The 27,648-nt window shown below is 37.8% G+C and overlaps 1 protein-coding gene and 2 pseudogenes across 4 annotated transcripts in view; all 3 read left to right on the top strand.

Annotated features, from left to right (window-relative positions):
• Positions 1-16,830, top strand: part of ABCB7 (ATP binding cassette subfamily B member 7) — a gene marked incomplete at its 5' end in the record, with an annotated part of 139,583 nt that extends 122,753 nt beyond the window's left edge. For both annotated transcript variants that reach the window (XM_082681369.1, XM_082681368.1), the window contains 2 exons: positions 8,176-8,283; positions 15,037-16,830. In XM_082681369.1, coding sequence (XP_082537495.1) covers positions 8,176-8,283; positions 15,037-15,252 — 324 coding nt within the window. In that variant the 3' untranslated portion in view covers positions 15,253-16,830. The remainder of the gene's footprint in view (positions 1-8,175; positions 8,284-15,036) is intronic.
• Positions 16,831-17,243: 413 nt separating this feature from the next.
• Positions 17,244-19,294, top strand: LOC309817542 (tropomyosin-2-like; annotated as a pseudogene). The gene is made up of 2 exons: positions 17,244-17,821; positions 18,891-19,294. The product of its transcript is annotated as a tropomyosin-2-like (transcript).
• On the top strand, positions 17,852-18,892 carry LOC309839255 (regulator of microtubule dynamics protein 1-like; annotated as a pseudogene). The gene has a single exon. The product of its transcript is annotated as a regulator of microtubule dynamics protein 1-like (transcript).
• Positions 19,295-27,648: the final 8,354 nt, after the last annotated feature.

Genomic DNA, 27,648 nt, shown 5'->3' with positions numbered 1-27,648 from the left:
TTCCTCCAGCTCCTTTTTTCGTTCTCAAGATTGCTTTGGCAATTCGGGGTCTTTTGTGTTTCCATACAGATTGCGAAATTTTTTGTTTTAGTTCTGTGAAAAATGCCAGTGGTAGTTTGATAGGGATTGCACTGAATCTGTAGATTGCTTTGGGTAGTAGAGTCATTTTCACAATGTTGATTCTTCCAATCCAAGAACATGGTATATCTCTCCATCTATTTGTATCATCTTTAATTTCTTTCATCAGTGTCTTATAATTTTCTGCATACAGGTCTTTTGTCTCCTTAGGTAGGTTTATTCCTAGATATTTTTTTGTTGTTGTTGCAATGGTAAATGGGAGTGTTTTCTTGATTTCACTTTCAGATTTTTCATCATTAGTATATAGGAATGCCAGAGATTTCTGTGCATTAATTTTGTATCCTGCCACTTTACCAAATTCATTGATTAGCTCTAGTAGTTTTCTGGTAGCATCTTTAGGATTCTCTATGTATAGGATCATGTCATCTGCAAACAGTGACAGCTTTACTACTTCTTTTCCGATTTGGATTCCTTTTATTTCCTTTTCTTCTCTGATTGCTGTGGCTAAAACTTCCAAAACTATGTTGAATAAGAGTGGTGAGAGTGGGCAACCTTGTCTTGTTCCTGATCTTAGTGGAAATGCTTTCAGTTTTTCACCATTGAGGATGATGTTTGCTGTGGGCTTGTCATATATGGCCTTTATTATGTTGAGGAAAGTTCCCTCTATGCCTACTTTCTGCAGGGTTTTTATCATAAATGGGTGTTGAATTTTGTCAAAAGCTTTCTCTGCATCTTTTCAGATGATCATATGGTTTTTCTCCTTCAATTTGTTAATATGGTTTATCACATTGATAGATTTGCGTATATTGAAGAATCCTTGCATTCCTGGAATAAACCCCACTTGATCATGGTGTATTATCCTTTTAATGTGCTGTTGGATTCTGTTTGCTAGTATTTTGTTGAGAATTTTTGCATCTATGTTCATCAGTGATATTGGCCTGTAGTTTTCTTTCTTTGTGACATCCTTGTCTGGTTTTGGTATCAGGGTGATGGTGGTCTCGTAGAAGGAATTTGGGGGTGTTCCTCCCTCTGCTATATTTTGGAAGAGTTTGAGAAGGATAGGTGTTAGCTCTTCTCTAAATGTTTGATAGAATTCTCCTGTGAAGCCATCTGGTCCTGGGCTTTTGTTTGTTGGAAGATTTTTAATCACAGTTTCAATTTCAGTGCTTGTGATTGGTCTGTTCATATTTTCTGTTTCTTCCTGATTCAGTCTTCGCAGGTTGTGAATTTCTAAGAATTTGTCCATTTCATCCAGATTGTCCATTTTATTGGCATAGAGTTGCTTGTAGTAATCTCTCGTGATCTTTTTTATTTCTGCAGTGTCAGTTGTTACCTCTCCTTTTTCATTTCTAATTCTATTGATTTGAGTCTTCTCCCTTTTTTTCTTGATGAGTCTGGCTAGTGGTTTATCTATTTTGTTTATCTTCTCAAAGAACCAGCTTTTAGTTTTATTGATCTTTGCTATTGTTTCCTTCATTTGTTTTTCATTTATTTCTGATCTGATTTTTATGATTTCTTTCCTTCTGCTATCTTTGGGGCTTTTTTGTTCTTCTTTCTCTAATTGCTTGAGGTGCAAGGTTAGGTTGTTTATTCGAGATGTTTCCTGCTTCTTAAGGTGGGCTTGTATTGCTATAAACTTGCCCCTTAGAACTGCTTTTGCTGCATCCCATAGGTTTTGGGTCGTTGTGTCTCCATTGTCATTTGTTTCTAGGTATTTTTGTATTTCGTCTTTGATTTCTTCAGTGATCACTTCATTATTAAGTAGTGTATTGTTTAGCCTCCATGTGTTTGTATTTTTTACAGATCTTTTCCTGTAATTGATATCTAGTCTCATGGCGTTGTGGTCAGAAAAGATACTTGATACAATTTCAATTTTCTTAAATTTACCAAGGCTTGATTTGTGACCCAAGATATGATCTATCCTGGAGAATGTTCCATGAGCACTTGAGAGAAATGTGTATTCTGTTGTTTTTGGATGGAGTGTCCTATAAATATCAATTAAGTCCATCTTGTTTAATGTATCATTTAAAGCTTGTGTTTCCGTATTTATTTTCATTTTGCATGATCTGTCCATTGGTGAAAGTGGGGTGTTTAAGTCCCCTACTATGAATGTGTTACTGTCGATTTCCCCTTTTATGGCTGTTAGTATTTGCCTTATGTATTGAGGTGCTCCTATGTTGGGTGCATAAATATTTACAATCGTTATGTCTTCTTCTTGGATCGATCCCTTGATCAATATGTAGTGTCCTTCTTTGTCTCTTTTAATAGTCCTTATTTTAAAGTCTATTTTGTCTGATATGAGAATTGCTACTCCAGCTTTCTTTTGGTTTCCATTTGCATGGAATATCTTTTTCCATCCCCTTACTTTCAGTCTGTATGTGTCTCTAGGTCTGAAGTGGGTCTCTTGTAGACAGCATATATAAGGGTCTTGTTTGTGTATCCATTCAGCCAATCTGTGTCTTTTGGTGGGAGCATTTAGTCCATTTATATTTAAGGTAATTATCGATATGTATGTTCCTATTCCCATTTTCTAAATTGTTTTGGGTTCGTTATTGTAGGTCTTTTCCTTCTCTTGTGTTTCTTGCCTAGAGAAGATCCTTTAGCATTTGTTGTAAAGCTGGTTTGGTGGTGCTGAACTCTCTCAGCTTTTGCTTGTCTGTAAAGGTTTTAATTTCTCCATCAAATCTGAATGAGATCCTTGCTGGGTAGAGTAGTCTTGGCTGCAGGTTTTTCTCCTTCATCACTTTCAGTATGTCCTGCCACTCCCTTCTGGCTTGTAGTGTTTCTGCTGAGAGATCAGCTGTTAACCTTATGGGGATTCCCTTATGTGTTATTTGTTGTTTTTCCCTTGCTGCTTTTAATATGCTTTCTTTGTATTTAATTTTTGACAGTTTGATTAATATGTGTCTTGGCGTATTTCTCCTTGTATTTATTCTGTATGGAACTCTCTGTGCTTCCTGGACTTGATTAACTATTTCCCATATTAGGGAAGTTTTCAACTATAATCTCTTCAAATATTTTCTCAGTCCCTTTCTTTTTCTCTTCTTCTTCTGGAACCCCTATAATTCGAATGTTGGTGCGTTTAATGTTCCCAGAGGTCTCTGAGACTGTCCTCAGTTCTTTTCATTGTTTTTTCTTTATTCTGCTCTGCAGTAGTTATTTCCACTATTTTATCTTCCAGGTCACTTATCCGTTCTTCTGCCTCAGTTATTCTGCTGTTGATCCCATCTAGAGTACTTTTAATTTCATTTATTGTGTTGTTCATCGTTGCTTGTTTCATCTTTATTTCTTCTAGGTCCTTGTTAGCTGTTTCTTGCATTTTGTCCATTCTATTTCCAAGATTTCGGATCATCCTTACTATCATTATTCTGAATTCTTTTCCAGGTAGACTGCCTATTTCCTCTTCATTTGTTAGGTCTGGTGCATTTTTATCTTGCTCCTTTATCTGCTGTGTGTTTTTCTGTCTTCTCATTTTGCTTATCTTACTGTGTTTGGGGTCTCCTTTTTGCAGACTGCAGGTTCGTAGTTCCCGCTGTTTTTGATGTCTGTCTCCAGTGTCTAAGGTTGGTTCAGTGGGTTGTGTAGGCTTCCTGGTGGAGGGGACTAGTGCCTGTGTTGTGGTGGATGAGGCTGGATCTTGTCTCTCTAGTGGGCAGGTTCACGTCTGGTGGTGTGTTTTGGGGTGTCTGTGCCCTTATTATGATTTTAGGCAACCTCTCTGCTAATTGGTGGGGTTGTGTTCCTGTTTTGCTAGTTGTTTGGCATAGGTTGTCCAGCACTGTGGCTTGCTGGTCGTTGAGTGAAGCTGGGTGCTGGTGTTAAGATGAAGGTCTCTGGGAGATTTTCGCCGTTTGATATTATGTGGAGCTGGGAGGTCTCTTGTTGACCAGTGTCCTGAAGTTGGCTCTCCTACCTCAGAGGCAGAGCCCTGACTCCTGGCTGGAGCACCAAGAGCCTTTTATCCACACGGCTCAGAATAAAAGGCAGAAAAGGTAGAGAGAATTAGTAGAAGTATGAGGAAAGAAAGAAGGAAAGGAGGGAAGGAAGGAAGGAAGGAAGGAGGAAAGAAAGAAAGAAGCAAAGAAGGAAAGAAGGCAAGAAGGAAAGAAAGGAGGGAGGGAGGGAGCCAGGAAGGAAGGAAGGAGGGAAAGAAGGAAAAAAGACAGAAAGAAAGAAGATACAGTAAAAATAAAATAAAGTATAATAAAGTTACTGAATTAAAAAATTCTAATTTAGAAAAAAAAAAGGGACGGATAGAACCTTAGGACAAGTGTTGGAAGCAAAGGTATACAGACAAAATCTTACACAGAATTATACACATACACCCTCACTAAAAGAGGTAAAGGGGGAAAAATCATAAATCTTGCTCTCAGAGACCACCTCCTCAATTTGGGATGATTCGTTGTCTAAAGGAGGGAAGGAAGGAAGGAAAGAAAGAAAGAAAGAAAGAATGAAGGTAAAGTATAATAACGTTATTAAAATTAATTATTAAGAAAAAAAATTTTTAAAAAACCATGGACGGATAGAACCCTAGAACAAATGGTGGAAGCAAGACTATGCAGACAAGATCTCACACAGGAGCATACACATACACATTCACTAAAAGAGGAAAAGGGGAAAAAATCATAGATCTTGCTCCTAAAGTCCACTCCCTTAATTTGGGATGATTGGTTGTCTATTCAGGTATTCCACAGATGCAGGGTATATCAAGTTGATTGTGGAGCTTTAATCCGCTGCTTCTGAGGCTGCTGGGAGAGATTTCCCTTTCTCTTCTTTGTTCTCACAGCTCACTGGGGCTCAGCTTTGGATTTGGCCCTGCCTCTTCGTGTAGGTCGCTGGAGGGTGTCTGTTTTTTGCTCAGACAGGACGGGGTTAAAGGAGCCACTGATTCGGGGGCTCTGGCTCATTCAGGCCGGCGGGGAGGGAGGGGCACGGAGTGCGGGGCGGGCCTGTGGCGGCAAAGGCCAGCGTGACTTTGCACCAGCCTGAGGCCCGCCGTGCGTTCTCCCGGGGAAGTTGTCCCTGGATCCCGAGAACCTGGCAGTGGCGGGCTGCACAGCCTCCGCGGAAGAGGGGTGTGGAGAGTGACCTGTGCTCGCACACAGGCCCCTTGGTGGCGGCAGCAGCAGCCTTAGCGTCTCCCGCCCGTCTTCGGGGTTCGCGCTTTTAGCCGCGGCTCACGCCCGTCTCTGGAGTTCCTTTAAGCAGCGTTCTTAAACCCCTCTCCTCATGCACCAGGAAACAAAGAGGGAAGAAAAAGTCTCTTGCCTCTTCGGCAGGTGCAGACTTTTCCCCGGACTCCCTCCCGGCTAGCCGTGGTGCACTAACCCCTTCAGGCTGTGTTCAAGCCGCCAACCCCAGTCCTCTCCCTGTGCTCTGTCGGAAACCGAAACCCGAGCCTCAGAGCCTCAGCTCGCAGCCCCGCCCGCCCTGGCGGGTGAGCAGACAAGCTTCTCAGGCTGGTGAGTGCCGGTCGGCACCAATCCTCTGTGCGGGAATCTCCCTGCTTTGCCCTCCGCACCTGTTGCTGTGCTCTCCTCCACGGCTTCGAAGCTCCCCCCTCCGCCTCCCGCAGTCTCCGCCCGCGAAGGGGCTTCCTAGTGTGTGGAAACTTTTCCTCCTTCACAGCTCCCTCCCACTGGTGCAGGTGCCGTCCCTATTCTTTTGTCTCTGTTTTTTCTTTTTTTTCTTTTGCCATACCCAGGTACGTGGGGAGTTTCTTGCCTTTTGGGAGGTCTGAGGTCTTCTGCCAGCCTTCAGTAGGTGTTCTGTAGGAGTTGTTCCATGTGTAGATGTATTTCTGGTGTATCTGTGGGGAGGAAGGTGATCTCCGTGTCTTACTCTTCCGCCATCTTTCCCACAGTACCTATTCTGAATTCTTTTTCTGGTAGATTGCCTATCTCCACTTAATTTAGTTGTTCTTCTGGGGTTTTATCTTTTTCCTTCATCTGGGACACATTCCTCTGCCATCTCATTTTGTCTGATTTTCTGTGATTTCAGTTTACATTCCGTAGGCTGCTGGATTGTAGTTCTTGCTTCTGCTGTCTGTCCTCTAGTGGATGAGGCTGTCTAAAGGGCTTGTGCATGCTTCCTGATGGGAGGGGCTGGTCCCTGCCTACTGGGTGGAGCTGGGTCTTGTTCCTCTGGTAGGCAGGGCTGTGCTCAGCAAGATTTTTAGCAGCTTGTCTGCTGATGGGTGAAGCTGTGTTCCCACCCTGTTGGTTGCATGGCCTGAGGTGTTCCAGCACTGGTGCCTACAGGCTGTAGGGTGCGGCTAATGGCAGCCTCCGGGAGGGCTCACACCAATGAGTACTCCACAGATCTGCTGCTGCCAGTGTCCTTATCCCCACAGTGAGCCACTGCCACCCCACACCTCTGCAGGAGACCCTCCATTACTAACACATAGTTTAGGCCCCGTCTCTTATGAGGTCACTGCTTTTTTCCCCTGGTTTCTGGTGCACACACGATCTTGTGTCAGCCCTCGAAGAGTGGAGTTTCTGCTTTTCCCAGCCCTGTGGAATTCCTGTGATCAAACCCTGCTGGCCTTCAAAGCCAGATTCTCTGGGGCTCCTCCTCCTGTTGCTGGACCTCCAGGCTGGGAAGCCTGACGTGGGGCTCAGGACTTTCACTCCTGTAGGAGAACTTCTGTGGTGTAACTGTTTTCCAGCTTGTGGGTCAAGCACCCAGCAGGTATGGAATTTGATTTTATTGTGATTGTGCCCCTCCTACTGTCTTGTTGTTATTTCTTCTTTGCCTTTGGATGTAGGGTATCTTTTTTGGTAGGTTTCAGTGTTTTTTTTGTCAGTGGTTGTTTACCCGTTGATTGTGATTTTGATGTTTACATAAGAAGGGGTGAGCTCACGTCCTTCTACTCCACCATCATGAGCTAATCTGAGGATTTGTTACTGATATATTTAAAGGAAACCTTAAGCTGCACCAGACTCCATTCATATGCACAGTAGGAATCTGCTTACAAGAACTTTGTACCTAAAAATGTGTTATCCACATTTATCACAATTTCAGAGTCCTAACAACATCATTATTTGAGTCACGTATCTTTATTAGCTCACAGAGTATAACCCATTAATTGCTAGCAGAGAACACTCCCCCTTGAGGGAATGAGTTACCGGAAGATTTGGTAAATTTTAATCAACCTTTTAAAAAGGTCCAGAACATCAGTAGGATGTGAGAGTTTAAGTTCTGGAGGGTAGGAAAGAGGAGTCCTCCCCAGACATCACAATTTTTCTTAGAATTGACCCTGTGCTTGATTTTCAGTCTGCCATAGTAAAATATAAGGTCTTCTTTTCCTGGGTAGCCATCTATTCATGATAATTTTATTTCTTTAATAAATACAGTGATTAGAGGTACCTTTAGGAAGCCATTGGGAATATCACCATCCCCCACACTGCTATTTCCATCTAGCTTCCTGTACTTAGACCCAGGTTTCCAAGTATAGGTGAATATGTATACAGCTGCCTTACATTTTACACGCAGTAGACAAAAATGTATTTTCCAGAATGCCTTAAGAAGTCAGACTGCTTTTGAAAAAGAAGTTTTCTCAAGTTAAACATGCATCATTGTCCTTGTCACCCTTTCCATCCTCTGTGTTTGAACTGAGGAAAAGCAACTGCTCCTGTACCCTTTGAGTTTCCTATCTTTCTTGATTTTTTTTGTACTTCTCCACATCCTATCACTTGAGTCCCTCCTCATTTTGTTTTTGCTCTCATTGTCCAGATAAACATATCTGGCTATTATGCTCCTGATATCAGTGGATTCATCATTGTTATTGTTTGTTTTTATGTATAGAAAATATCTACCTTCTCCCAAACTTTATAATTTAAAGAAATATTGCCTATCTTAAAGATAATTTTTTCCATAATAATATGTTCATATTCATCTTCCCTCTTTGATTTTATTCTCTTCTTAGTAATTATTAGATTAGGTAAAATATTTGGTAGTGGTATAAAGTTTATATAATACCAAATTAACGAGCATTTTATATATTCTTTTCAGAGATACATGAGTATTTTAATATACATTTGCCTAATAGATAGATCTTTTTTTCCCCTCCTACTGTTCTTGTTGTCAAACTTGCAGACTATTCTTGGTGCCATGAGGGATGCGGTCAAACACAGAACTTCTGTTTTCATTGCACACAGATTGTCAACAGTTGTTGATGCAGATGAGATCATTGTCTTGGACCAGGTAAGAGGTTGAACTTTAAAGTTTAGTGTTTGAAGAACATTAGAAATTGTTACAAACACAAGCAACTTAAATATTGTTTCTAAAGAAAGTTATAGAATTTTGTGTTATTTGAGTAAGACTGAATCCTGATAGGATTCCATTTTTACCTCCTTTTGATAAGAAATAATGCATACCACTTCCAAAAATGAATAAACTGTATTAACTCACTCTATTAAAGTTTTAAAAGCAAAGTTAGATGAGGAAGGCATTAAATCCTAATATGGTAGAGGCAGTTTTAAAGGGTATGTATTTAAAATAATTTTTCTTTATTCATTTTTGCTCTGTACAGAATCTTTGCTCATTGTCTTCACTGTATTTTATATTTTCATTTTTCTAATACCTGCACATACCCTTGATGTCTAAAAGAAAATTACCATAAAATAAAGTCATTTTCATGCATGGCCATTTTTATTTTATCTTTTTCCTCATGAGGAAAGTAAGAAAAAGGACAGCCTGCTTTATTTCTCTGAGGGAATTACTATAAGAGTATACTGTCTAAATGTTCTGAACAAATCAGAGTGCCACTATTGTGATTGGTAGATTTGAAAATTGTAATAGTTTTTCTTTTCTCCTCTCTGTAGGGATATCTTATTCCCACCCCCCTTTGTACTTGATTATTTCTAACAGTGTTTTCTATGCTTATTTCTCCATTCTAATACATAAGCCTTCAATTTTTTATCATTTTGAAAGCCTGAGTACTGGGAGTTAAGAGAGAAGCAGCATTCTCTTGTACTGTCTATACTGAGAGAGAATTTTTCATGCCACTAAAATTTCTTATGGGATATTCAGTTCTGTGATATATATATTATTTCTTTTATGTGTTACCTGTGCACTTTCTATCCTAGGTCTTTTTGTTCATTTGTTCAAAAATGCTAACATTCACTAAAATATAAACTGATTTTCTTCAGTATGCTTGTTCCAGCATGTCTTAAATGGGAAATTTTGTAAATATACTTTATTATCTCATTGATGTTCAGGTATCTGAAATAAAATCTGCTCTTTTGTGCTTTTTACTAAACTTTCCAATTGTATGCAGTCATGTACATAGAGCCTTTTCTTGTAAATATAAAATGTTAAAAGTACTTTAACAAGCATGTGCTTACCTACCTCATGCCAGGAGGTTCACAGTATCTATACAGTTATATCATAACATTGCCACTTGGGGTTTGGATTATAATTGGAACTAACTATTGATCATACCATTTGTATCTAAAATCTCTTTATGTTGAATTTGATGGTTCTATAATTGCTTGATTATGAAGATCAGAGATTTTCATTTTCTAGTGAAACTAATGTGACCTCATGTGTTCCGTCAACAGTCTCTGGTAGTATTAATATTAAGTCTGCATAACAGAGTTCCCAAGGCCCTTCCTCTTGCAGCCTGGTGATTACCCGTTCCCAGCCTTGGCAAGAGACTGGAGGTTTACTTGTCAGGAAATTGAGTCAGAGAGGCTCTGGACACAAGAAAATTACCAAGAACATTAACAAAGATGGGCGAGATTAACTGGAAATCAAAACATACCGAAGAATAAGACCACAGACCCTCCTGTGCCACTGGTTCCAAGAACCTTGCCAACCAATTATTTATTTCTACTGTCACCACTTCTTCCCTCACCAGCAGATAATTAGAGGATTCTTCTCTAGAGAAACAAAAGTAGCCCCATAAAAAACATGTTCATATTTGGGGACCCCCACAAAATGACCAGATACCCATATGATCATCCTACAGTGAAACCCAACAGCTGAGAAGTCCACTCCCAGGCACATAGAGCTTCCAGTAAGCTTTTTTTAATACTGTATTTTTAAGTGTCAGTGGATAATAAAGGAAGGCCTCCAAAGCAAGCAGAAAAAAATTCAGTAGAAAATATAGACAATGCAGAGAGCATAAGAAAACTTAAAAATATAATTAATATCATCAGAGGTCATGGAAAATATAGCATTTTAAAATAAGGACAAATGCTGTTAAGAAAAAAAGTAAAGAAGACTTAATATTGCATGAGTTCCAGGATACAGTGTTAAGTGACAGTAAGAAAGCTGCAAAAGAGTATATAGTATGCTACCTTTTGCAAGGAGGATGTTGGGGAAACATATGTATATTTACTTGTTTCTGCAAAAAGAAACCCTGGGAGGATAAACTAGAAACTAAAGACATTGTTTACCTGCAGAATGGAGACAAAAAGGGGTAGAGACAAAGGGGAGGGAGTAAGACTTTGCTGATTATACTTTTTTGTATTATTTTTAACTTTTGAACCATGCTAATGTTTTTATATATTTAAAAATCAACAAGGATGGGGCAGAAACAGGAATTGAATACAAACATAAAGAAGTAAAACTAGGTACATAATGAATTAATAACATAACTGTGTAGAAGAAAAATAGCATGCAGAATTAACCCAAATAACTTTTGAACACATTACTCTGATTATTTAGCCTTAGTGGAATATATTATAAGGATAAAAATAACTCAGACTTGAAAAAAAATAACTCAGACTTGAACTTAGTAAGTTTGTTTTTGGTAGTAGCATGAGAGTAGCTGTTTTGAAACTATTTTGTGTATACTGTAAGACTGAGCATGTGAGTAAATATATTGATGTTGAGAAATAGAGGTCTTACTTGGGAGAAGAAATATACAGATATGGAATGGGAAAAGAAGAAGAGCCTTGTGATGTTATATTGGAACAGAATTGTCAATATCAGTTCATGATGAAAAAAAATGTTCCTAACTCTGTTCAGTGAAAAGGCCTAGAAGCAATGAAATTCCAGTAGTAATGAGTGTAACTAGCACCTAGATCTTGGACACTAAATACTGTTCCTCACTAAAAGGAACCAAGACTCCTTGGAGAAATGACTGATTCCATATTTGGAGCAGGGAAATTAATGAAGGCATATCACAAGGGCACAGGAACCATTTTGAATGGGTTCCCACTGGCCAAGTGTGGGATGATTTGAATGTCAAAAGTAAATAAATAATGATACTAATGAATTACAACACATTGAATAAAAAACTAATCTATAATTCCATAATTGTACTTAGAGAAAGCTCTTTTTTAAAAATGAAATCTTGCCATTTAAAGCAATGTTAATGGACCTGGAGGGTATTATGCTAAGTGAAATAAGTCAGAGAAAAACAAATACTGTACGATTTTACTTATATGTGAAATCTACAAAACAGCAAATGAACAAACAAAACAGAAACAGACTCATAAATACAGAGAACATACTGGTGGTTGCCAGAGGCAGCAGGGCAGACAGATGAAATAGGTGAAGGGTACTAAGAAGTACAAACTAAGTCATGGGGATGTAATGTACACATAGGGAATATAGTGAATAATATTTTCATAACTTTGTATGGTGTCAGATGGTAACTGGACTTAACTGAGGTAATCATTTCATAATATATAAGAATACTGAATCACTGTTGTACACCTGAAACTAATGTAATGTTGTACACCTGAAACTATCGTAATGTTGTATGTTAATTATAACTCGGAGAAAAAAATGCTAACACATACAAGGAATGATAAGTTTATAAAATCATATTTTGCAACCACCATTGTAATAATGATTCACATAAGGATATCATTGTTTGCTAAAACCATATGGTGAAAAACTATTGGGGAATAGAATATTCACACAGTTTGAAAGCATAACCCATTGATTAATTATTGATTACAAAGAGAAAAAGTACCTTTAAAATAGAGAAATCTGATAGACACTACCTTAACCAGTTATCAAACTGAAATCATTAATTGTGGAGCAAAATGACATCATGTACCTCCTAATATGATACACTGAGGACATATCACCTATATTGTATTGCAACAAAAATGTTTAGCCTGGATCTAAGAATCAGGAACAACTAGACAAATACAACATGAAGGGCATTCTTTAAAAAACAAGCCTGGGGCTTCCCTGGTGGCGCAGTGGTTGAGAGTCTGCCTGCCGATGCAGGGGACACGGGTTCATGACCCGGTCCGGGAAGATCCCACATGCTGCAGAGCGGCTAGGCCCATGAGCCATGGCCGCTGAGCCTGCGCATCTGGAGCCTGTGCTCCGCAACGGGAGAGGCCACAACAGGGAGAGGCCCGCGTACTGCCAAAAAAAAAAAAAAAAGCCTGGACATTTTAGAAATGTCATTGTCACACTCACACAGAGTAGGAAACTTATAAATTCAATGTGTTGATCCTGATTGGATCCTGGATGGAAAATATATATATAAAGGATATTATTGGGATAATCGGTAAAATATGAACTATATATTAGATAAATTTCTTGGGTGTGATATTGTTGTATTTTAGTCATGTAGGAGAATGTCCTTGTTTTCAGGAGATACATGCTAATGAAATATTTAGGGGAGAAATGTAATGATGTCCAATACTCATTCTTAAATGATTTAGCAAAAAGTAGTGTAAATTTAGAGCTAAGATGAAGTGAGAGGAAGCAAATGTGGAAAAATGAACAGTTGCTAACCTAGGAGAAGCATATATAGGTATTCATTTTTACCATTCTTGCAACATTTCAAATTTAAAATGGGGATAGTAAATAAATAAATGAACAACTAGAGAACGAGAGATTTTGAAAATGAAAATAGTCATTTCTGAAATAAAGTCAAGAAAATCTCTAAAGAGTAGAGCAAAAAAAGAGAAAATAGAGGAAAGATAAGAAAACAAGAGAATTAGTCTAAGAGGTCCAACATTTGACTAATGGTTGTTCTAGAAAGAGGGAATAGGAAAAAGGGAAGGAAATAAGTAAAGAATAATACCCCCAAAATGTTCAGAACTGCAGAGCATGAGTTTCCAGATTGAAAGGGCCTACCAAGAACCCACCACAATAAATGGAGGAAAGAAAAATAAAAGTCAAATTATCATAAAATTTCAGAATTGAGCATAAAGAAAAGAACTTAAAAGCTGTGAGAGAAATATCTCTGGGCAGGGTGGGGACTGAATAATAGATTACCTAATATAGTTGATTATGAGAAAAATACTGTTCAGACAGGCTTACAGTTTAGAGAGAATTACCAATAGTGACATAGAAAACTAAGCAAATGAATAAACAAGGCAGTTACTATGTCCAGGAAGAATAAAATATTATGAGAAAATATATATAAAATCCTAGTACTTCACTTGGCTCAACAGATAATACATAGTCATAATAAAGTACATACTGTGTATTAAATAACATTTATGATATAACCAATGTTATTAGGAGAGTGAAGAGTGAGGCATTGAGAGTGAAGAGTGAGAGTGAAGAGTGAGGCATTAGGAGAGTGAAGAGTGAGGCATAGTTAAAAGTGCTGAATCTCATTAATATGTATATGTGTGTAAATGCCAGAAGAAATAGGTACAGATTTGGAGATGAGATATTCAAGGGTGGAGAAGGAGGAGACAAAAGACTGTACTTTCTGTTATAAACTTGTAATTATTAGCTGACTTTTTAAGCTGTGTACATTTATGCTTTAATACAAATAAAAATAATTTAAAACATAATATACATTTTTATAGCAGGATAAATTTTTTGTGATTTATTTCATTGGTTTTCTGCAAAAATAATTCCATTATTTCTAATACTTTTTGATGCAGTTTTCATTGAGGATTTTTTTTAATTGAAGTGTAGTTAATGTACAATATTGTGTCAGTGACTCAGCTTTTTTTTTCAGATTATATTCAATTATAGGTTATTACAGAAGGTTGAATACAGTTCCCTGTGCTATACAGTAAATCCTTTTTGTTTATCCATTTTATATATAGTAGTTTGTATCTATTAATCCCATACTCCTAATTTGTTCTTCCCTCCTCCCCATTCCCTTTGGTAACCATAAATGTGTTTTTTATGTCTGTGCAGTGAGATTTTTATTTTTTTTACAGTGGTAAATAAAAAAATATAAAATACATAACCATGGGGACTTTTGTGCCAGTGAAGTGGTCCACAGATACCAAAGTTGAGGACTACATTCAGGATCCAGAGTTCATATAGCTGAGCGAAATAGTTCCTAGACTGTCCAGCCAGCAATCAAGGAGAAGCCTTAAATTTAACCACTCAGAAGTGGGCACACACAAATTTCAGTTATTTTGCTTAAGGGTATATTTGTAAAGGTCCTCTCACCAGGAGTACCAGTAAAAGTGAAAAAATTACTTTTGTCTCCCAACATGTTTAGCAGTAGCTGTCCGGAGACAAATTAATTGTAGATAAGAGTTAGAAATCAATATCAATTCTATGCAATGTTAAGTTTAATAGCCAGTGTTAAGAAAAATAGTTACTGGAAGAAATAAACTTTTCATGGAGAAATATTTTTTATTTTAAAGTACACATAGGATTTTGGGATATTTTTTTAAAATCCTTTAAATCTCTATAAATAACAGTGCTTTTGTGTAAATTTGATTTACTGATTACAGAAAATACCACCTTTAGAAAATCTTCACCTTCCTTTTCTGCTCTTCAAAATGAGAAATGAAACATTCAAATTTTATTTCCTTTAAGTGAAATGGTATATGGTGTATGGAATTTCATAGCTTTTTGTTCACTGGACTGATAGCTCAACAGTAAAGAAGGCATTCCTACCTCAGTTTTTCCTATTTGTACTATAATGAAGAATTGGGAAAGGTATTTTAATGAATGCAAATCTTTCAAAATTCTTGCTTAGAAAGTATTATGTATTTTCAATTATTATGCTAGTTATATGACTTTCTCTACGTTTCTCTTGTTTTTGCTTATTAGGGTAAGGTGGCTGAACGTGGTACCCACCATGGTTTGCTTGCTAACCCAGGCAGTATCTATTCAGAAATGTGGCATACACAGAGCAGCCATGTGCAGAACCATGGTAATCCCAAATGGGATGCAAAGAAAGAAAATGTGTCCAAAGAGGAAGAAAGGATGAAACTACAAGAAGAAATTGTCAACAGTGTGAAAGGCTGTGGAAACTGTTCCTGCTAAGTCACATGAAACCTTTTCTTTTCTTTTCTTTTTTCTTCTCTTTTCTTTTCTTTTTTCTCCCTCCCTCCCTCCCTCCCTCCCTTCCTTCCTTTCTCTCCTCTTTCTTCCTTCCTCCCTTCTTCCTTTCTTTTTTTTCCTTGACTACACATTTGCACTAAAGCAGAATTGTTTTATTAAAAAAAATCGTACATTCCCATTTTCTATAATCCTTCTTTTAGATAAGATTTATTTGGAAAGGGAATTGAGTTTTACATCTTTCACAATCTATTTAATGTGATATTTATATTTATCCCCAAATTATTTTCTTGTTACTGCCTTAGTTGTGGTCAAAGCATAATTTTTGTTACTATTTGACTTTACCCCATTTCCATTGTTGAGGGCTGATAGCCATTTGCTATCCATAACCAGATGAATCAGATTGGTTTCCAAATGTTTTGTAGTTTTTCAGACCTCCTTTATGCTGACAATTTAGATGGAAAGTGTCTGTTTCTTAAAATTTTTTTAAAAATAAAGAAGAGAGTGTAGGTTCATTGTTTCTCCTCCGCTGCCCCCATTGAAATACTTCAATGATAGTTAACTATACTTACATTTTAAAAATTATTTGCCACTATATACCTTTAAGAGGAAAAACCTTGACTCTCATGTTGGTATGTAGAATGTTCTTCATCATTAACCAGCATTGTAACTGTCATCTAGTGGTGGGAATTTTATTTTTCCACCAAATGAGGTGTTGCTTTTGTTTTGGACCATAATTTATACATTTCTTTTTAAAGACTCATAAATCCTGATGTAATTTGAGAGTTACCATACTGGGAGTGATCTAAAAAGCTTAGGAAGTTAATTGCCTTTTCTATTTCCATCTTAAATGCACTGCTTTTGCTATCTGAAGTTATACAAAGAAACAACCAAATGGGATGTATGCACGCATGCATGTGTGTACATGTGTATAAAGCAACATCTACTTAAAAATTATTAATGACTTTTAGGCAAATAAGAGAGGATTTCACATATATTTAGATGATCAGGACTCTAATCTGTGTTGACACTTCAGAATTACTTTATTACTAGGTCTTCCCTTCCTTTTTCAGTAGTTTAATGAGTTCCTTTAAGCTTGAAATAACAAGGAGGAGCCCAAACAAGATAATCAAGAAATAATTAATAAAATGTTGGTATATATTCACTTAGAAAGCTCCTCTCCCTTTCCAACTTGAATTTGCTTTAATTTGTTGATAGTAATCGTTCAGCTTGAAAAACTTGTGTATCATGAACAGCCACATAACTATATAATGAGGCTTTATTTCTCAGAAAAGTTCTTAAAGTATTTATTTGTCTATGGTTTTATTGTCTTTTAAGTGATAATTTGATATGGGTGAGATTAATTTTTTTTCTGATTTGTATTGTCACTAGTAGGTAGATATCTAAACTTATCTAAACTTATTGGGTCTGCTGTTATATAAAGGTGATTTGATAAGTATCTTGAAGCCAGTATTTTATGGTTAGTCTTTGAAAGCACAGTAAGTGGTGCAGGATCTTGCTTTTGGAATTGGAGTTAACGCTGAGATGCGTAATCAGCTTCAAAATGGGGGGTTTTGGACATTCTTACTCTGAAGCCATAGACGTGATTGCTTTTCTGAGGAACAACAACAACAAAAAGTCCTTTGAATAACCCAGCTGCATTACTAGAAATGTGGTTAGATAGAAATTTTGCTTCTGTTAATTCCTTCTATACATTTCCAATGTTGCTGATGGAAAATATTTAGCTTAGTTGCATAATCAAACAGGTAAGATTGAAGTAATCATTAGTAATATTCATTTTGAATGAATAGTGGTATTCAAAGTAAGTGATTTTGTGATATGGGAAACGTATAGTCAAAGGATAGGACCTGGTGTAGGCAAAGAGTTGAGGGCTGGGGCGCAGCTTCTGCAGCTCTCACTGGAGCCGAGACGAGCGCCCACCACTGCCCACTGCCCGCTGCATGCGCCTCCACGCCATGGCTGGCCTCAACTCCCTGGAGGCAGTGAAACACAAGAACCAGGCCCTGCAGCAGCAGGTGGACGAGGCGGAGCACCGCGCACAGGGCCTACAGTGTGGGAGCTGGATGGCGAGCGTGAGTGGTGAGAGAAAGCTGAAGGTGATGTGGCAGCTCTCAGTTGACACATCCAGCTCATTGAAGAGGAGTTGGGCAGGGCTCAGGAACGACTGGCCACAGCCCTGCGCAAACTGGAGGAGGCAGAAAAGGCTGCAAATGAGAGCAAAAGAGGAATGAAGGTGATAGAAAACTGGGCAACGAAGATGAGGAGAAGATGGAGGTTCAGGAGATGCAGCTCAAAGAGACCAAGGACATTGCTGAGGGGGCTGACCACAAATACGAGGAGGTAACTCGTAAGTTGGTCATACTGGAGGGTGAGCTGGAGAGGGTGGAGGAGCGTGCCAAGGTGTCTGAACTAAAATGTGGTGATCTGAAGCTGTGGAGAGGAAGAAGAGCAGGGCCAGAAGCCGGCAGACACTGCTCTCTGTGGAAAGACTGGGGCGCCTTTCACTCCGCCCCGCTTCTTAGCAGCCAAAGGGGTGAGGGGTCAGGCCTGCGAGCTGCAGATCATGGCACTAGCCTTGCGACTCTGGCGCCTCCTTCCTTTGGGACATAGCACTGCCCTGGGACCTCAGCTTCCGACGGGTGCTGCTGGAAGCTGCGAGCAGTGCGTTCTTTGGTGACTCCATGGTGCTGAGGTGATGGGAAACCCAGGAGCTTTCAAAAGAAGTCTTTTATTCTCTGCCTTGTCTTATTTGGGTTTTGAAGCTTATCAAGTCATTTCCCAGGCTGCTGTGGTTCATGCTACAGCCAAAGTCTTCAGAGTTGAAGAAATCCTTGAACAAGCAGACTATATGAAAGTGGAGAAACAGAAAAACTTTACCAGTTGCTATCCCAGTACAAGGAAAGTGAAGATGCAGAGTTACTCTGGCGTTTGGCATGGGCATCACGTGTTATAGCTCAACTCAGTGGAACCTCAGAAAAGGAGAAAAAGCTCTTGGTCTATGAAGCCCTAGAGTATGCAAAAAGGGCACTAGAAAAAAATGAATCAAGTTTTGCAGCTCATAAGTGGTATGCAATCTGTATTAGCAATGTTGGAGATTATGAAGGAATCAAGGCTAAAATTGCAAATGCCTACATGATCAAGGAGCATTTTGAGAAAGCAGTTGAACTCAACCCTAAAGATGCTACCTCAATTCACCTTATGGGTATTTGGTGTTACACATTTGCTGAAATGCTTTGGTATCAAAGAAGAATTGCTAAAATGCTGTTTGAAACTCCTCCTAGTTCCACCTATGAGGAGGCCTTAGGCTACTTTCACAGGGCAGAGCAAGTGGATCCAAACTTCTACAGCAAAAACTTGCTGCTTCTAGGAAAGACATATTTGAAGCTACACAACAAACAGCTTGCTGCTTTCTGGCTAACAAACGCCAAGGACTATCCAGCGCACACAGAGGAGGATAAACAGATACAGACAGAAGCTGCTCAGTTGCTTACAGGTTTCAGTGACAAGAACTGAGAATTTTTCAATGAAATATCTAAGAAGCAGTGCCTTTTCATCAAATTATAAAGATAATAAATACATTAACCATTTAAATAAATAAATAAAATGTGGTAACCTGGAAGAAGAACTCAATGTCACTAACAACTTGAAGTTGCCAGAGGCTGCATCTGAAAAGGAGTATGAACATGAAGAAGAAATTAAACTTCTATCTGACAAACTGAAAGAGGCTGAGACCCGTGCCGAATTTGCAGAGAGAACAGTTGCAAAACTGGAAAAGACAATTGATGAGCTGGAAGAAAAACTTGCCCAGGCCAAAGAAGAGAACGTGGGCTTACATCAGACACTGGATCAGACACTAAATGAACTAAACTGTATAGAACCAAAACAGAAGAGTTTTTTTCCAACAAAAACTCCAGAGCTCCATGTCTTTCTCTTCTCTTGTAAGAAGTTTCTTTTGTTATTGTCTCTTTGCTTTGCTGGAAATGTCAAGCAAATTATGAATACATGACCAAATATTTTGTATCAGAGAAGCTTTGAGCACCAGTTAAATCTGTTCCTTCCTTTTTTCAAATAGCATCAGGTTTTTCAGCTCTATTTTTATCCTTAAATTGCATTTATTCCTGAGGTAGGCAGGGTATTTCATATTTAGCATACTCTCAAGACTGAGGGCATTTGGCTCCTGGGAGAATAGACAACCCCACACTTTTAAAACACAGATTCTGATGTCTAGTCATGGGTCAGTTTAAAAGGTTGAAGAATATCCACCGTTGGTCACATTATAGGAGGCCAGGAACCATCACATTAAAATGGGTGGGGATTTTCCATCCAGAGCAAAAAAGGGGGGTGGGGTTACTATGGGAAGTCATAAACCACACAGAGGTTAACCTAGTCATCCTGGCTCTTTTCCACACTCCACCATGCAGAACAAACATCCTCTGAGCAGTCAGCATGAGAATGCTTGGAAAAGAGTCATAATAATTACCCAAATGTTTTCTAGATAGATCCTTGATATGCTCTTCTCTATGCTTCTTTCACTCTAAAGTTGTTCTCTGAGGAGCTGATGTCTTATTCCAAGATGTCTTATTCCAATAATGACCCATGCTTATCTGCTCTGATATGAGGCCATCCACTCAGCAGGAATGAATGTTGTAGAATTCAGTCCTATTCAGAGAAGCCATATCAAAAAGACTGCTAGCCATCAATAGTTGAGTAAGACTTTCTGTAAACAAATATTGGACAGAATAGCCCTCTCTGACAGCAAAGTAAGGATGAAAAAGTAATTGGCCTAACTTCATCTCCTCTATCCTCCAGGGACTGGCAAATTGGAGATTTACTTATCTGGAATTTTAATTCCTTCTTCAGGACCAAGTTAATAAAAGACCAGGAAACTCCTGATTAAACTGGATATGGAGTATTTTGTAGACAGGGCTGCACAGTTTGACTTTGTTAGATTTCTGCTTTCTCAGTTAACATCTCAGAGCTGGAATATTCCACATTCCCCAGCAGTGTGGGGGCCAACTCAAGTTTACAATTCTGACTAAAAATCACCCTGCTTCTAGTTTATCCAAATCCTCTGCCCCTCACTCCTATTTATTAAGCATCACACTACCCAGGAGATACACTAGCAAATTGTGTAATTGAATAAAACCCACACTTTTCATTTAGATTCTTGCAACTGTATCATATGTAATAGTATCACTTTTCTACATTTTGGTCAAATAAATTTTTACATAAACTAAAAAAAAAAGATAGGAATGTTCTTAGGGTGGAGAAATTTCCCCACTAAGAAATTTGAAGCTGTTTTCATATGATTGGAGGTGGTCTCTGGTGGTCTCTACACCATTGGGTCATTGTGGTCATTAACCAGTATTTTCAACTAATAAAAAATTACCTGAAAAACTCAGTTATTGTAGGGGCCACAACTAAGTCATATATTTTTCTCTTAACTCCATCTTTGAAAGGTGGTTCTATACAGTGACATAATAGACAAAAGCTTCCTAAAATGATTCATTCAGAGGAAATGCCAAGAAAAGGGACATTTATTATAATGTACTAATTTTACATTACAGTATTACATACACAAAAGTACAAATTTCTAAATCAGTGTTGCAACATAATGTTTTCTTAATGTCTTGGGATAGATAAGCTACAATTTTGGAATATGGCCTCTGAAAATGGAGCAAGGGATAGGGTTTTGTTTCTTAATATCCCTTTATTTTTAAGATTGAAAATTTTACTTTCTTCCTAAGGGAATCCCAGTTTACAAAAATTAAATTGAAACCAAGGTAATTTGGGATCGTGAAAACTGGGCCACATGCCTTCCTGCAGGTTTTTAACATAGAAATATCTTGGTGAGCAGATGGGCTCATTTGGAAATTTTTGAACAGCTCAAGTCTGAGGGTCACTTGTGAGAATCAGAAAGAGGCCTTAACATTTGGATAAACTCAAAATACGCATTTACTTCTCCTGTGCAAGGATTTGCACCTTTTCTATACCTTTAGTTAAATATTTTGCCTTTTCCCTTAGACGCTGACAAAGCCCAGTTTGTGAAGATGGCTAGTTTAAAAATATGTTTTGCTTTTAAAGGCAAGATATTTAAAGATTATATGTTTCCTTATTTCTAGATCACTTTGTGCACACTGCCATCTTGCTCCTATCCTTCCTTATTGCTGGATGTCTCAGGGAGTAGCAACTTTTGCCAATGTATATTCATAATTCTCTTACCTTGTAGGTTTATCATAGGATATTCTGTTGTGGATTAGTAGTTGAAAGCATTTAAATATGTTTGCAATGGCAGCTTTCTTAAATTATAGAAAGGTCCCTTCTCTCCCTGCATTGAGTATATAGATTTTGAATGTAAATTGTATAATAAATGACAATATAAAGTCAAATAAGCTGGTTAAAACTGATTAGTTAAGACAAAATGACTCTGAGGGAGGTTCTTTACCAGATTTATTGTTACAACAATCTGTGCAGATAATCAGTACTAAATAAATAATATGACTTTGTGACTAGAAATGGGTTTCCCATTGAAGCAACTCTTCTGCAATGCATAGGGAGAATTAGTATTTTGCCATTCACACACTCCAAATAAGTACAGATAATTTAATAGACACTCTGGGAGTATGGCCTTACAGCCTTATGCAAAAGGTGAAAGTTTGAAATTGTCTCAGAGGAAGTAATTGTTTGCACTGCTCATAATATGGGTAAAATGGTAGCAAATTGTAGTGCTTTCACTTAGCATTAAGATGTCATAGTTTTAATGACCAATCAGTGAAAGGCAACTTTTTGTTGCCCCCAGTTTCTCAGTTCTGATGATTAGGATGGAAACCTTTAAGGTGGAAAAATGTCTTGACTGCAAACCACACATTAAACTAGTATCTTGATTAGCTAGGTAGAGTTGGAAATGAAGTACATGCTCTAATTAGAAATAGGTTGGAACATTTTGGGTTAAAAAAAAAGGCAGTGGATTGTTTACATACTTCCTGTTCTCACACAGCTACAGTAGAATATTTTTCACTGGTGACTTCCTGTTCCATTTCTGTTTCATAAAGTCATTGGATTTTAGAGTTGGAAGGAATGTAGAGGTCCTCTAATACAATTTCTTCAATTCTACAAATGAGGAAACTGTACTTCAGGAGAAGTCACTGAGCTTACTGTTAGCCAAGTTGGGATGAAAATTTTGGGTCCTGACACCCAATCCATTTCTCTTTTTGCTGAACGACATTTCCACTCAGAAGTTATGTTCAAAAATATATTGACACATCAAAAAAATCTACAAACAATAAATACTGGAGAGAGTGTGGAGAAAAGGGAACCCTCTTGCACTGTTGGTGGGAATGTAAATTGATACAGCCACTATGGAGAACAGTATGGAGGTTCCTTCAAAAACTGACAATAGAACTACCATATGACCCAGCAATCCCACTACTGGGCATATACCTGGAGAAAACCATACCTCAAAAAGAGTCATGTACCACAATGTTCATTGCAGCTCTATTTACAATAGCCAGGACATGGAAGCAACGTAAGTGTCCGTCGACAGATGAATGGATAAAGAAGATGTGGCACATATACACAATGGAATATTACTCGGCCATGGAAAGAACTGAAATTGAGTTATTTGTAGTGAGGTGGATGGACCTAGAGTCTGTCATACAGAGCGAAGTAAGTCAGAAAGAGAAAAACATACTGTATGCTAACACATATATACGGAATCTTAAAAAAAAAATGGTTGTGAAGAACCTAGGGGCAGGACACGGATGTAGAAAATGGACTTGAGGACACAGGGAGGGGGAAGGGCAAGCTGGGACGAAGTGAGAGAGTGGCATGGACTTATATATACTACCAAATGTAAAATAGATAGCTAGTGGGAAGCAGCTGCATAGCACAGAGATCAACTCAGTGCTTTGTGACCACCTAGAGGGGTGGGATAGGGAGGGTAGGAGGGAGATGCAAGAGTGAGGAGATATGGGGATATACGTATATATATAGCTGATACACTTTGTTATACAGCAGAAGCTAACACACCACTATAAAGCAATTATATTCCAATAAAGATGTTAAACATATATATAGAGAGAGAGACAGGTGAGACATTCAGAATGGTAAAGTAAGGGGTTCAGTAGACCCTCTAACAAAACAACAACTTAACTGGTAAAAGTTATTTAAAAAAAAAATCATTTCAAGTATCTAGAAATTGTTCAAATGGCATAAAGCAAATGGAGAAACATTCATTTGAGAGATTAAGTCTCTAAGGACAGCAGGAGTCTGTGGCATTTGAGGAATTACCCACATACTCTCCACCTCACCATGTCTTTGTTACAGAAGCTCTACCCTTAGTGCTCTATTCTCTTCAGGTGTGGTGAAGATGTTAGGGAAAGGTAGGGCTCCCTCTCTCCCCAACTCCTCTGGGGCTACAGTTTCACCCTGGCAAGGTAGCTGCCTACATTTCCCATCTCCCCAACACTGTGTTGTAAAAACCATTCCAAGTAGGCACAACCAAGAGATTGTGCCTTGAGACCAAGAGATCCCTTCCACCAGCCAGCCCCACTCTTAGGGTGGAAGCACTACTCCATGCACAAGCTGAGTATACTGGGGCCCTGATTTTTTCCACCTCAGCTAACTCAAAGGTTAGAGGTTTCACTCAGAGAAAAACCAAGAGTACCAGGGACTGCTACCATGCCCTGGTGCCCACTCAGAGTGGTGGTTTCACTCTGGGCCCCCCTGCCTCTAGCTCTGGTTCAGTGATGCAGAGGTTTTTTCCAAAGGGAGAGGCACTCAGGACATAAAGTTCCACAGGTCTGCCTCAGAACACTGACTTCATTGAAACAGAGCATGGAGAACTCCATCCCTAAAGGAATTGTTAAAAACAATGGAGATCTTGGTGGAGAGCAATTTGGAGATGTTGCAAGCAAAGCAGCAGAGGAGCCAGAAGTTTAATAGAAACCAGAGGGAGCCCAGAGGAGTCCTCCTGCGAGCACAGTCAACTCGGGATTGAGAAGACTGTGCATGTGCTGGGCTGCACCCACTCAGGACAATCAGAGAAGAACGTGGGACAGACTCAAAAGCATTTCCCAATACATGCAGACCCATCAACACATGGCAAAAGCTTGATTGGCACAAGGAACTTGACCAAATACTGACTGAACAAAATGTTGCTCTGACCCTAGGAACACAGGCTTAAAAATAAAATCACATTCATTCCTGGCAATCTGGAAGACTGTATGTCCAAGGCTGTGCCCTCTCAGAACAGAGAAGGTACCTCCAAGCTATACTAGTCCCTGGCTGAACATGGGTCAAAAGTAAACTTTCTGAACTATGATAGCATCCTCCAAGCACACGCATATCCAGTGGTAAAGGGTAAAAATCTTACTGACCAATAATTGCTTTATGCCAAGCCAGGGGCAACCCTTAGGTAGCTAAACTAAAAGATAGAGAAAGGTGATATCAGACTGCATACTGCAGGGGAAATAAACAACCAAGCAAGTAAGAATCCCCCAGAGGAAGAGGATCATTATCCAGAGATGATATAAGATACTACATAAAATGTCCAGTTTATAACATTTATAAAACATGCAAAGAAACAAAGTTACCCAGATGCACAGGGATTGGGGGGAGCAGGCAATAAACATTGCCTTAGAAAGGCCCCAGATGATGGATGTAGCAGAAAAAGATTTGTCAATAAAGAAATAGAATTAAAAAAATAAAAAGAACCAAATGGAAATTCTGAAGTTGAGAAATACAATAAATGAGAAATTTACTAGAGGAGCTCAGTAGTATAGTTGAGCTGACTGAAGAATCAGTGAACTTGAAGATAAATCAATAGAGATTATGCAATCTGAAGACCAAAGAGAAAAAGTAATGAAGAAAAATAACTTCAAAGAAATGTGGAACACCATGAAGCATACCAATGGGAATATGCATAATGGGAGTACCAGAGGAGAGGAAAGGAGCAGAAAAGCAATATTAAAGATATGAATGGAAATGTCTAAATTTGATGGAAAACATTAATCTACACATCAAAGAAGCCCAACAAACACCAAGTAGGATTAATGCAGAGATCCCACACTCAGACACATGATAGTCTAATGTTGAAAGCTAAAGATGAGAAAACTCATAAGAGCAGCAAGAAAAAAATGACATCACATACAAGGAAACTCCAACATGATTAACAGGTTAAGTTTCATTAGAAACAGTGAAAGCCAGAAGACAGAAGGATTACATGTTCAAATTGCTGAAAGTAAAAAATTATCAACCAAGAATATTATATTCAAAACTATCATTCAAAAATAAAGGTGGAATAAAGATGCTACCAGATAAATAAAAAGAAAGTCCATTGCTAGTAGACCTATATTACAAGAAACAAAGGGAAGTATTCAGGCAAAAAGCAAGTGACACCAGGCAGTAATTCAAATCCACATGAAAAAACAAAGCACCAATAAAGACACTCATATAGGTACTTACAAAAGAGAGTATAGGTGCATGTTTTTCCTTTCTTAAGAGACTTAAAAACTTCTTTTGACTTAGAAAGCAACCACATGAAATAATATGTGTATCGTTCTTCTGTTGGGGGTGGAAACAAAGTTGTCTTGGAGTAAGGAAATGATAGCAGATGATACCGAGAATCTACAAGAACAAATGAAGAGAGCCAGAAATGATATATGATATGGTCAATATGACAAACTATGAATATATACCTGCACTCCTCTTAGCTGTCTTAAAAGATATAAGATCATATAAAGTAATAATTATAGCTATATATTTAGTTTGTAACATATATAGATGTAATATATATAATAATAATACAAAAAGGTTGGTATGGAAAGGAGCTATATAGAAGTAAAGTTTCTATATTTCACTGGAATTAATCAGTGTAAATGAAGTAAATTCTGGTAAGTTAGAATGTATATTGTAAGCCCTAGAACTACCACCAGGAAAATAACTCTTAAAAATACACTTAAAATATTACACTGAAACATATCCACTTAATACAAAAGAAGATAACTGAGGAACAGAAAAAAAGACATGAGGCATATAGAAGAAAGTTAAAATGGAAGACGTGTACCCAGCCATATCAATAACAACATTAAATATGAATTAATTAAATCAAAAGGCAGAGATTGCAGATTGAATTTAAAAAATCAAGATCCAACTTGATTCAACAGATATGCTGTCTATGGGAAAAGCACTCCATAGTCAAAGATACAAATAAGTTGAAAGTAAAAGGATAGAACAAATATATATATATATATATATATATATATATATATATATATATATATATATATATATATATATATACCATGCAAGCACCAACCATAAAATTGTTGGAGTAACTATACTAATATCAGATGAAATTCACCTTAAATAAATGTTACTAAAGATAAAAAGGGACATTTCACAATGATTAAAGATTCAATCTGTCAGGAAGATATAACAATTTAAAACATACATGCACCTAAGAACCTATCAAAATAGATGAAACAAAAACTTGACAGAATTAAAGGGATAGATAATTCAACAATGATAGTGTGAGATTTCAAGGCCCCACTTAATAATGGATAGAACAATTAGGCAGAAGATCAACAAGGGAATAGAACAGAAATACACAATTTGCTCAAGTGTACTGTAACATTCTTCATAGACCATATGCTGGGCCATAAAACAAGCTTCAATAAGTTTTAAAAGATTGAAATCATACAAAGAATGTTGTCTGACCACAATATATTAGAAATCAGTAATAAAGGAGAAAAACTTGGGGACTTCAGAAGGAAATTATACACTTTAAATATGGGTCAAAACTTACAAGGGAAATTAGAAAATACTTTGAGATGAATGAAAATGGAAGCACAACAAAAACATACGGGATGAAGGTAAAATTGTCATTGGAGAGCAGTTTATAGCTGTAAATATCTATATTTAAAAAGAAGGAACATCTCAAAATAATAACATAAACTTCTGCCTTAATCTAGAAAAAGAAGACAAAACTGAACCCAAAGCAGGCAGAAGAAAAGAAATAACAAAGATTAGGGCATAAATTAGTGAAATAGAGAATATAAAGTTAATAGGGAAAATTAACAAAATCACAAGTTGGTTCTCTGGAAAGATCAACATTTTTAACTCTTAACTAGCCTCACCAGTAACAAAATAGTGAAGACTCAAATTAGTAAAAGAATGAAAGAGGATATCATTACTGATCTTACAGAAATAAAAAAGACTGTAAAAGACTATGAACAATTGTGTGCCAACAAAGCAGATAACCTAGAGGAAATGGGCAAATTCTTAGAACGATACAACCTACCAAAACTGACTTAAGAAGAAATAGCCAAGCCGAATAGGTCTATGAGAAGTAAAGAAATT

Source organism: Grampus griseus, assembly GCF_964374135.1.
Source record: "Grampus griseus genome assembly, chromosome: X".
NCBI lineage: Eukaryota > Metazoa > Chordata > Mammalia > Artiodactyla > Delphinidae > Grampus > Grampus griseus.
The sequence above is the reverse complement of the archived record's forward strand: the minus strand, read 5'-3'. Positions and strand labels throughout refer to the sequence as shown.